Below are 11,118 nucleotides of genomic sequence, written 5' to 3'. Positions count from 1 at the left end.
CAGCTCACACAGGCCTTTGCCTGATCTGCTGCAAAGAGAGGCAAGAGAAGCAGCATGTGCAGGTGTAGTGAGAGCAAAGGGGAGGGGAAACAAGTCAGAGGAAGGGAGGAAACAAGTACATCTCCAAAGGGACAGGGTGTGCTGGCAGGGTATTCATGCATCATTCACTCTCCTGCAACATTTGCACAAATCCACCAGGATTTTCAATACATACTCACCAGGAAGGAATAAGACAAGCTTAGGAGATAAAAAAGCAACTGGGACACAGAAATACAAACAGCCTTAGACCAGAAGAGCAGCCCCAGCTCTTCTTATTCCTGTTCTCTGTTTCACTCACAATCATTTGTTCCTCTTTTCCAGTTAAGATCAGGGCCTCAGCCTTGAGTGTTAGTAGTGTCCAGTGAGTTACTCCAGAAACCTCCTGCCCTCACACTGGCATGGAGCCTGGAGCAGGCTCCAGGAGCTGGGTGACCATCCTCAGGGCCAAAGGGAGGGAGTCGTTCACCTCCCTCTGAAACCGTGTGCTGGCCACAGGTGGGGTGAACACAAACTGAGCCACGCTGGGCATTTTCAGCAGGTTCATGAGCTCAGTTGCACGTATAAGGATCTCCTCAAGGTCTTCCTCGCAGTAAACAGAGGTGACAGCAGGGCTCTGCACAAATGTCCTCATCTTGGACAGAAACATGGACACTCTGCAGAAGAGAAGGACATGGGTATCAGCTGGCAGGACCTTTTCACCCAGCCAGATCACTACTTAGAGTGAGTAAACTCCAACAGACTAGTGCAGGTGACAGAGCATTAGTCAGCAGATGAATCCCACTCCTCCAAACTGTGCCCTTCCACAGCTCACCTCTGTCCTTTCTCAGTTGCCAGACTCAATTATTAATTAACACCAGCAAACCCACATTCAGACCCATGAGATCTGCACGTTTCAACGCTTTGCTGGCGCTCACCTGGGGATCAAGTCCTGGCTGCGTGCTGCCAGCTTGGTCAAGGTGGCCATGAGGACACTGATGGCACGGGGGGCACAGCTGGGGGTGCTGGCCTGTGGCCGGAGCTGGGTGATCTCAAAGAGCACAGCCTCGAGGGTCTCGAAGAACCGCGTGATCTGCTCCACTGTGCAGCGCTTGTCGTGGGACACCGACAGGAACTCGCCCACAGCCCACGCCTGGTGCCAGGCCAGAAGGGAGCACAGGGAAAGGGAACTGAATCATTTTTAGGGAACAGAAAATCAGGTGAGCTAATGCTAGGAGAGGGGAGCACAGTGCAGCTGGAGCAGCCTGTGGCAGCAGCAGCCCTGCTCACCATGTGGGTGAAGATGGCCTCCTTGCTCTGGATGTTGCTGACTGCTCCTGAGAACTCCAGGATCTCCGTGGCCAGTTCCACCACGAGCGCAGGGCGCAGCCCGCAGAGCATTGCCAGCTGTGGGCCCAGCACCCTGGAGCAGAGAGAAGGGCACAGCTCAGAGCAGGGCAAGGTGGTGATGCCCAAGGCCAGGAGGAGCTGGCAGCACCCAGCCACTGGCACAGGGCTGTATCATCAGGATGTTCCCAGCCAGGATGAAGGTGCAGGCCCCATTCTGCACCCTTCAAAGATATGTCACAGTGGGGACTGGGCCAAAACTGAAAAGGCTCCTGGGCTGCCAGGAGGAAGGGCTGGGAGCTGGGCTGTGCCTCCTGTCTCATCTCACCTGTACACATCCTCTTTAAATGCTGGGATGTCATAGAGCTGGTCACTCCTCTGCAGCAGCAGCACCACCAGCTGGTTTATCAGAGAGCCATCTGCAAACTGAAAGCCAGCCCTTGTTTCTGCAGTACCAGTGACATCCAGCAGCCAAACCCCAAAATAACCAGCCAGGTGAGACAGCTGGCAGAGAAACTGCCTGATCTAGGAGGGGAGCAGTGCACAAAGCAGGTATCAGGCACTCACTGTGCTCTCATCTCTCTCCTTTACAGCTGGCTGAGAGCACAGAATGAACCTGACACTGCTCCACAGAGCTTTTCTGTTTCTCTGGATCAAGTGGCCAGCTCAGTGCTGGTTCATGCCAGTACCAACACCACCCTCCTCTCGTGCACCCCTCTCTCAGAGGTGCAGCATCTTCCCAGTTTTGCTTCTACAACTGTTCTTCAAATAACAAGAGATCCCTGCAGCACAACTGGGAACTGAAATCCCCCAAAAGGACCTACCTCTGCCACCACCCTGAAAAAGAGCTCCAGTAAGACAGGGACAGTCTCTGCACACTGCACCACCCTTGGGCTGCCAGCCAGGGATGCCAGAAGCTGCCGAAGTGGAACCAGACTGTGGGCAAAAGAAGAGTTACTGTTGAAGGTTTGTTCCCAGTTGCCTTTCCCTATTCCCCAAAAGGCCTTTGAGCGCTGGCAAAGCTGACAGAGGGAAGAGAAATCCACCTCACGCCAGCTCAAAGCAGCTGTGCCTTTCCCAGTAATCCCAGTGCTGCCTCCCAGAGCTGGATGGCTGAATCACACTCCAGGGAGGCTCCTACCTGTCTGGAGCATCCTCGGGAGCAGACCTGGTGCGGAGGAGATACTGGAACATGCTCCTGTAGAGGGGATGGCGGAAGGCCTCCAGACACGTGGCTGGTTTCCCAGCTGGGTCAGCCCCAGCCTTCTCAGAGGCAGGAAGAGCTGCTGCCCTAGCAGGGAACACACAGAATGTGCTGCACTGTGAGAATGGGCCAGGGCAGAGCTGGGATCCTGAACACTGAACAGCAATCCAGGTCTAATCCAGGCTCTCTGGAAGGCAGAGAGCCAACCTGATGAGCTCAGCCCCCCATATTCAGGCAACAGTTCCAGACTTGCTTCTGTGTTATGCCTGGGAAAGGGAAAAATGGCACTCTGTATCCCTCAATCATCCAAGCCCACCAACATCTGCCTCCAGGATGACTCTCTTTTCTAAGCACTCCAGAAAGAGCTGTAATGTCAGGAGGACAAGGAACAGCAGAGAGCAGAGGTACAGCCAGTTCCAGTCCTACCCCATCTTCATGGAAACTCACAGCTCCTAAGATCTCAGGAAGAAAATTATGCGTGCCTCCAGGAGAACAAAGCCAAAACCAGGGCTAAGAGCAGAAAAGGAAGAATAGGATTTCACTTCTGTATTGAGATGGTAGCTTGTGCAAGCCTCAAACATGTGGCAATCATTTGGAGCTGGACAGGGAGAGAGGAATGGCAACAGCTCCCTGAGCCCCAAAGACAGTCCAGTACTGAAATGTGAGAGCTGGTCACCTTCTCTCTCATGTACGACACATTACTAAGAAAACTGGGCTGACATCTGTGCAGCCTTGTGTTAACCTGACTGCAGTGATGCCTCTTGCTCTGTGCCAGCTGAGGCTCACAAGTGTGCACTGGGCTTTGGTCAGTGTTAAGATGATGATTAACAAGTGAAAGGAAGGGAAGGTGCATTACCTCAGCTGGATGTCCAGAGCTGCTGTCAAACAGGGCAGGTCAAGCAGCAAATGGAAGATCTCAATGGCTGTGCCTGGATCCAGCAGAAATGGGAGAAGGTCCACAAACTCAGAGATCAGAGGTGGGCTGTTCCATGCCAGGAACTGCAAGGAACAAGCACAAACTGCTGCAGTATCCCTGCTACTCCATCACACGCCCAGACAACTCCACACTGTGACCAGATTGGATGGGGAAGGGAAAGTCACTTCTGAAACGCAAGACCAGTGAAGTCTGAGGGTTTGGTCAAAACCCAGGAGCCTGTTAGAAGCTCAACACAGGCCTCTGGCAGCTGGTTCAGTGGCTGGCAAGCTGCAACTTACTAAACTTTTCCAGAAACAAAGTGCTGTGTCCTGTGTTCACTGTGCTCCCCAGCCCTCTACAGTCCTGCCAACCCAGACTCTTCTCTCCTGGCAGTGCTGAACACACCCAGAACCCTCCTCCCCTTCAAACCCACACTTGTTTTGTAACAATCCTTCTTGCCTGTGCTCTCCCCAGCACTGCCACGAAGGCACATGGAGAGCTCTGCGGAGCAAAAATTAAGTTCTAGGGCACAGAAGGGGATGTGAAACAGTCTGTCCCCTCTGCTGCTCCAACATGTTGTACCTTGAAGAGATTTGGGAAGCTCTGCCTGAATATGCTGGAGGAGTCTGTGAAGAGCTGGCTGTTGTCTTTGCAGAACTGGACAAATTCAAAGGCCAGTGATGGGTTGTGGAAGAGCTGAGCTGGGATATCAGTGAAGAGGTGTTTGTAGATGGCATCTGAGTCCACAGCTGCCAGTTTGCCTGGGAGGACACAGCACCTTGCTGAGCACAGCCCAGCCAGCAGCCCTGCCAGGGCTCCAGGGGCTAAGAGAGATCTAGGTTATGTTCCTCTAAAGAGCAGGGGACATCCCAGCTCCTGGGGTGGGATCATCCATACCAGAGCACAGGCAAGGTGGAATTACCAACTCTGACAGGCAGCAAACTGCCAGGACAAAAGGCTGTGCTGGAATAGGCAAATCTGGATCGTGGAGGAGGGGGTGGGAGCTGAAGACTTACTGTGGTTCAGGAAGAACTGGGCAATGGGCAGCAGTGCCCTGGCATAAGCGGCATCCCCACAGATCCTGCTGTGCAGGATTTTCAGGAAGGAGACAGCACGGCACACGTAGGAGGAGTCCTGTTTGCAGATGATGTCCATGATTGTCACTGCCTCAATGAGACACTGCAGGAAAGCAGAGATGAAGATTGGAATGGGGGAAACCACAACTCCCAGAGCTTGAGCCCCACCTCTGTGTACTTACAGCTTTTTGCAGGTCTCCATCATCTTTCTTCAGGGGTCCTGCCAGAGAAATGAGTCCAAGTTAAGCTTTGAGCCCCACAAGAATATGAGGCTGTCAGTTTGAACACTAACCCTGGTTTCAGGGCAGGCAGGAACACACACTGATCCTAAATTCAGGCCAACAAGAACCAAGTTTCACAGCCTCCCCTGCAAACCAAGGAGGCAGAACATGACTGCTGCCTCCAAATCCTTCCCAACACCCCAGCTCAGGGCTGACCAACGACTTGCCCCAGCAGCTGCAGCAGGCCCTATCCCTAGCAGCCTAACAGTGGATTCTGGGGAGTGAGATCCCAGCCCAAACATGCAGAAATATTCTGGAGAACACTCCCAAGAGGACTGCCAGGAGGGCTCATGGCAGACTCACGGCGGTTGCTCTGCTCCACGAGGCGCTGGCAGTACTCGAAGGCTTTGTCCCGCAGGCGCTCCCTGGGCGGAAGCTGCCGGCCAGCCGTGGCTGGAGCAGGGACCGCGGGTGTCACAGACCTGTCCCCTCCTGCTTTGTCACCTACACAGTGAACATCACACGTGTCAGCTCGTCACAGGCCATGGCACCCACGCAGCAGCTCAGCTATAGAAAGGCAGCTGACTGTCCCCAGGTGCAGAGTGAAGAACAGGAAGCTGAAGGAGATGGGAATGTTACAAGAATATTAAGGAGATGCTGTCTCTCATCACCCAGGCTTTCTTTCCCAGGAATCCATCGGGCTTTGTTTAAAAACAGGAGACTCACCCAACAAGTAATTTCCCAAGGAAGGATCAAAAAGTATCAGTCAGGAGGTTTAGTGATATTCCTTCCCAAACTTTCCCTGCTCCTAGTCCAAGATCTCTGAACTCTTGCCCATATTCCTGCCACTTAGAATGAGAAGATGGAAGGGACTTAAAGCTCATCCAGTTCCAAAGCCCCTGCTATGGGCAGGGACACCTTCCACTACCCCAAGTTGCTTCAAGCCTTGTCCAATCCAGCCTTGAGCACTTCCAGGGATAGGGCAGCCAACACTTCTCTGGGCACCCCTGTCAGGACCTCCCCACCCTGACAGGGAATAATTTCTTCCTAATATCTAATCAGTTTGAAAGAGAGGAGATTGCTGGGTTGCTGGTGCAGCCACCTCATATGACATCTGAGAGCACACAGCCCTCCTGGGGCTGCAGACCACAGTGACCTGCAGATCTTCAACCCCTACCTGGATTAAGGGTGTCCAGCTCCTTGCCCCCATAGCACAGCAGCCAGTTTCTCAGCATGGAGAAAGCCTGCACGTTGAGCCACTGGTCCTGTGTGTAGTGCTGAGCCACTGAGAGCACTGTGAAGAAGTCTGTGGCAACAGCACCATCCACCTCTGTGATAGGAGCAGGCTGAGAGAGAAGATGCAGCAGGTCAGAGCCCCAGGAAAAGGTTAAGTGAGAGGGCAGGGAAAACCCCAGTGAGCCCATGGAGACAAGCAGCCCCTGTTTGGGGTCCTGCAGGAGGGCAGGTAGGCAGAGAGAGAAAAGCCAGCTGTGCTGGATCCTTCTCCCCAGCTGAAACACTCAGCTTTGCTACTTTGACACTGGTCTCATTTGCAATCACCTTCAACTCCGAAGTGCACGGTCACTAAAAGACTCTTCTCTAAAAACTGCTTCAAGGATCAAAGCTCTGGGTCTACAGTTGAACTCCTAAATCTCAGAGCTGTAAATCCCCCTTACTTTGCTTTCCTATGTGTCTCAACCACATATCCCACAAAAAATTCTGATGAGCAGCAGCTTTTCTAGGCTACTGTTTTCCAAAAGAAGGTAATTCTGGGAACCCAAACCAGCAGGTAACAGACTAACAAATGCTCTTGTGAGGCCACCATGGCAACTCAGCACTCACCTGTTTGGTTCTGGGACTGGAGAAGAAGCCTCCAGAAGGCTGAGCCATTCCTTGCTGAATGCTTGCATACCTCAGCCAGTCAGCCAGCTTTTTACTGACAACATTGGTCTGTTCTGTACAAGGGAAGTGACAAGGTCATTGCTAGACTGGGCAGAGAAGCAGCCTCTGCAGCATGTCCCTGTTAACCCTCAATTGCTGTGCTTTTTCTCCAGCCTGGATCACTCTCTGACCCAGCAATCCATAATGAAACTGGTACCCAAGGAGGATTTCTATACACCCCTCATACCACCTCAGCCAGGGAGTGAGTGCTGGAGCCAAGAACTCTGCTACCAGAGCACCCAAGAGATACTTGTTCCTTTGTCTCCATCCACAGCTGCTGTTAGGAGGAATGTACAAACACACTGTCACATTATTCAGGCAGTGTCTGGCTTCAGCTCTGCAGCCAAAGGCACAACTCCCTCACTGGGAACTCACAGAAGCTGGGGCAGGTGATCCTTCTGCTCTGCCAGCCCATGCACCCAGCCCAACATTCTCCCCAAAGCTTCTATGGCACACTGCACAAAGTACACAAACCTCACAGGAAACTCCCAGAAACTCTTGCTCACAACCCCCCAGCATTTTAAGCCTGGAATGCTCTCCGAGGTTAACCCACCACTACCCACCCAGTGCTGCCTCTCTGATGAAGAGCACCTCTAGTTGTTCCTGCTGCTCTCTTGACCACATGCACAGGCACATCTCTGTTTCTCTTTCTTGGCTTGATGCTCTTCAGGATAGCTACAGTTTCACACTCCTGCTGCATCTGGAGACCTCAGCTGGAGCACATGCTCCTGTTATACAAATCCATGGCCAGGATTTGACTGAAGGCCCAGTCCCAGTTCTGTGTGGTGGAATACATCTCACCCAGTAAGTTCCCTTTCCTCGTAGCAGGGATGTCACTTTGGACAGCAGTTTCCAACTGAGAGCCTCCTGATCACTACCCAGACCACGGCCAGGTGGCAATCTCAGCCCTTCCTACAGATTTACCTTCTGTTAGAGATTCTGGGGAAAGGCTGATGACATTTGCCAGGACAGGAAGAAGGAACCGAGCACTATGACCCTCAGGCAGCCTTCTTTCAAGGGCCTGCACAACATGCTGCCCCACAGCTGCCACCTCACCCTTATTTCCCTGAAAAATAAAGCATAGGTAAAGATAAATAATCTACCATTACTAGAGACCAATCTCCTCCAGCAGGCATCAATACCGAAGTCAAACACAAAAAGAACTCACAGCACAGGGGGTTTTACCAAATTTACAGAGATTTTCAGCGATTTGAATTCACAGATCCCAAACTGTGGGGCTGCTTAGGTGTGTTTTTACACTGCGGAACTGCAGGACAGTCTCCAGGCTGGATATGGGAGAGAGGAGCTTTGTGAGGCAGCACAGAAGTAACACATTGCTGGTTTGTTTCATTTCCTTTAGTTAAGCAGACTCAGATGAATGTCAGAAACATTGGAGACATTTCTAAGCACACAGTGAAACTCAGAACAAGAAGTTTCACAAAAACATTTTACCTTTAACAGGCACAATACAAGTAAAAGGAGAGGAAAGAGAGAAGTCTGCAGCTTGTTCCCCAGGCAGCACCCAAAACAAGGAGATCCTCATGTTTGCTTCCCTCCATGGAGAATCAGGACCTTTGAAGTGTCATTTGCATTTACAGTTTTACATGTTTTGTAGGTTCTGTGTAAGTTTTTTATACATGAACATGAAAAACAATATCATAAGAACAATAAGAAGAGTATCTAAAATCTTTTGCTCTCCTGCCCAGGTTCAAGCAGCCCTGATTTGAAATCTATTCCAGCAGCCAGCTCTAAAGGGTTCTTTCTTGCTTCCTGGACCTCTGTGTCTAAACATTACAATTTTAAGCATTTTTTTATTGTTAAGTGCTGTACACAAAAATTTGCCTTTTTTTTTTTTCCCATGCAGAGCAGAATAAGGAGATCCATTAAATAAGGAGATCCATTAAATAAACATTGAAATACCTCTGCTTTATCCTACATACTTGCAATTGATTGTCACTCTCCTTGAGCTCAGGGAGGAGCTCAGGAGCAGGGAACAATCAAAAAGCAAATTCATATTGACAAGGGAAGGTCTCTGCCTTGACAGGTCATTTACCTGAGCCAGAAGGACGGAGGATACCAGGCTCAAGAGCTTCGTATCTTGAATCTCATCACAGGAGAGGATAAGATCGTTGCAAGGTGACATCTCTCTCAGGATGGCAGCACATAACACCTGAATCTGCTCAGGACTTTTGGGTGAGCACAGCACTGTCTGCAACAGCTCCACAAACTTGCCATCGAGCCTGCAAGAGTCACAGTACACATCACTGCAAGGCAAGAAAAGATCCAGGTGTTTATTTCCTGCATATTTTTGGCTTTGGGATGATCCCCCTTGACAGTGACTCAGTGCCATCATCACCTTCATTTCTGAGTGCACTTCGGCAGAGGGCTCAGCGACACCAACTCTTGTTAATCTCGCTGCAAAAGCAGATGGGCACTTCTGCTCAGCAAGGGGGTGAAAAGCAAAGAGGGGCTTTGCGTTCAAACTGAACTGAGGGTTTTCAAGGCAGCGTGTTATTTTAAAGCCCTAACCCCACGCCCTTCCTTTCGTTTTGGTTAGGAAGGCAACGCTTTGCATCTTCCAACACCCGGCACGCACAGGGGCACTCACCTGCGGGGGTACTTGGTGGCGGCCACCGTGAGGTGCAGCCTCTGCAGCCCATCCGCGGCCTCGGGGCTCGCCTCGGGGCCCTGCAGCAGGGCGGACACGCGGGCGGCGAATCTCCGCAGCTCCTCCTCCTGGATCTCCCTGCCGGGGCAGTCGGGGCTGTCAGGAGCCCGGGCCCCCGCGCCGGGCCCTCTGGGGAAGCTCCGGCCTGCAGGCTCGGTACACACCGCCCTGCCCGCCGCCCGGCTCCCCGCTCAGCCCCCGCCAGCACTCCCGCCCGGCCCGAGGCGTCCGTGGCGCTGTCCCTGTCCCCCTGTCCCACCTCGCCTGCCTGAGGAAGCTCTCGGCAGCCGCCGTGAACATCCCGGCCCCGCCGCCGCCCGGGCCCGCCACGGTACGCGGCCAAAGCCGCCCCCCATGGGCGGGCGGTACGCCGCGCCGGCTCCGGAGGGACGCGGCGGCTGCTGCACGAAGGTTCCGCCCGGCGGGAAGGGCTCGCAGAGGCGCGGGGTGACCAAAATCCTCGCTGGTGGCTGCAAAAGGACTGTCCGAGCTGCTGCTGTTATTGTCCCCCATTCAGGAGCCTAAGGACAAGCTCACCCTGCCCTAGGCACTCAGACCTATGGAGAACATCGTTACACGGCAGAGATGAGAGGTGGGGCTTCTGCAGGAGTGATGGTAAAAGACAATAAATGTATCAGCCTTTCCTGCAACTTGTTCATAAAACAGAGCTTTCCAAAACAGGCACGAGGTGTTAAACCAGCTGCTCAGGTCTGCAGCACTCCCAGAAGTTCAAAATCCATCAGGACCTTCTCTCCTGACTAACACAGCTGGAGCTCTCAGCACCAGGCTGAGCATTGCCCTGCAAGGAGGAGATGCCAGGGGATGGGATTTGGCACTTTGCCTTTGGTAATTCCCTCCCTGTGCTCTCCTGGCATTAGAGTTCATTAGCACCATGCCTGGGCAATCAGCCAGCAGAGCAGCAGCACGTGGGGAGCCAAAAACAGGATAATTTTAAAAGACACCCCCCCAGAAAGGGGTCTGCATCAATGCATTTGCTCACTGTGTACTGTGTTATTAATTTTTTAATTAGTCAATTAAAAAAAAACAACCCTCCCTGTAGTAACTGAAGGGAGATGACAAGAAAGAGAGAAACTTTTTACAAGGGCATGGAGTGACAAGGGGGAATGACTTCAGATTGAGAGGGCAGAGTTAGATGGGATATGGGGGAGAAAATTCTTCCCTGTGAGGGTGGGCAGGCCCTGGCACAGGGTGCCCAGAGAAGCTGTGGCTGCCCCTGGACCCCTGGAAGTGTCCAAGACAGGCTGGACAGAGCTTGGAGCCAGCTGGGATAGTGGAAGGTGCCCCTGTTCATGGCAAGGATTGGAACGAGGTGATTTTTAATGTTCTTTCCAACCCAAACCATTCCGTGGTTCTAGGAATACAGCAACTTTATGTCAATTGAGGCCCTAAAAGATATTACTATTTAATTCTGGAGATAAGAATGTTTAGTCAAAATAAACCCAGAACTTAAATTGTAGCTGCATTAGGAAGAAAAAGGAACCTAACTACAAGACAGATAAAGTATTGTTTTCTGATCTCACAGGCTTCAATGAAAACAATTATTATAAATTACAGGGGAACACACTGGAATAGTTTAACTATCAAAATAACAATGCCTCACTTCATGACAAAACAAAAGCTGGAGCTGGAGAATCCTTTATAAGCCCCAGGGGAAGCATCACAGATCTCACACACACAAGTCCATATGTTCACTCTGCTGCGAGCCTGCA

The 11,118-nt window shown here is 51.9% G+C and overlaps 1 protein-coding gene across 3 annotated transcripts; it reads right to left on the bottom strand.

Moving 5' to 3' along the window:
* Positions 1 to 176: 176 nt before the first annotated feature.
* Positions 177 to 9,748, bottom strand: AP5Z1 (adaptor related protein complex 5 subunit zeta 1). Of its 3 annotated transcripts, none has more exons than XM_041401736.1 (17): positions 9,648 to 9,748; positions 9,329 to 9,466; positions 8,774 to 8,960; positions 7,645 to 7,786; positions 6,622 to 6,734; positions 5,957 to 6,125; positions 5,143 to 5,283; positions 4,741 to 4,778; positions 4,499 to 4,661; positions 4,065 to 4,243; positions 3,423 to 3,565; positions 2,504 to 2,653; positions 2,187 to 2,298; positions 1,691 to 1,887; positions 1,306 to 1,438; positions 954 to 1,168; positions 177 to 692 (listed from the first exon to the last, which is right to left on the bottom strand). In XM_041401736.1, the coding sequence occupies exons 1-17, from the start codon at positions 9,686 to 9,688 to the stop codon at positions 428 to 430; spliced, it is 2,526 nt and encodes an 841-aa protein (XP_041257670.1). In that variant the 5' UTR covers positions 9,689 to 9,748; the 3' UTR covers positions 177 to 427. The 3 variants fall into 3 exon arrangements, 2 of the variants coding, with proteins under 2 accessions (XP_041257670.1, XP_041257672.1); XM_041401738.1 differs by having other exon boundaries at positions 1,691 to 1,788; XR_005952449.1 differs by having other exon boundaries at positions 555 to 692; positions 954 to 1,205.
* Positions 9,749 to 11,118: the final 1,370 nt, after the last annotated feature.

The sequence above is a fragment of the Onychostruthus taczanowskii genome, unplaced genomic scaffold, assembly GCF_017590055.1.
Source record: "Onychostruthus taczanowskii isolate IOZ18803 unplaced genomic scaffold, ASM1759005v1 scaffold19, whole genome shotgun sequence".
NCBI lineage: Eukaryota > Metazoa > Chordata > Aves > Passeriformes > Passeridae > Onychostruthus > Onychostruthus taczanowskii.
Note: the sequence above shows the minus strand (reverse complement) of the source record. Positions and strands in the feature narration are given on the sequence as shown.

Bases quoted from the DNA above. Each gene is read 5' to 3' on its own strand.
- AP5Z1 (XM_041401736.1), bottom strand. From the start codon at position 9,688: ATGTTCACGGCGGCTGCCGAGAGCTTCCTCAGGCAGGCGAG. The intron at 2,299-2,503 runs GTAGGAGCCTCC...TTTTGCCCACAG, and splicing joins CCCGAGGATGCTCCAGACAG to TCTGGTTCCACTTCGGCAGC. The intron at 1,439-1,690 runs GTGAGATGAGAC...TCTCTGCTCCAG, and splicing joins TTTAAAGAGGATGTGTACAG to GGTGCTGGGCCCACAGCTGG.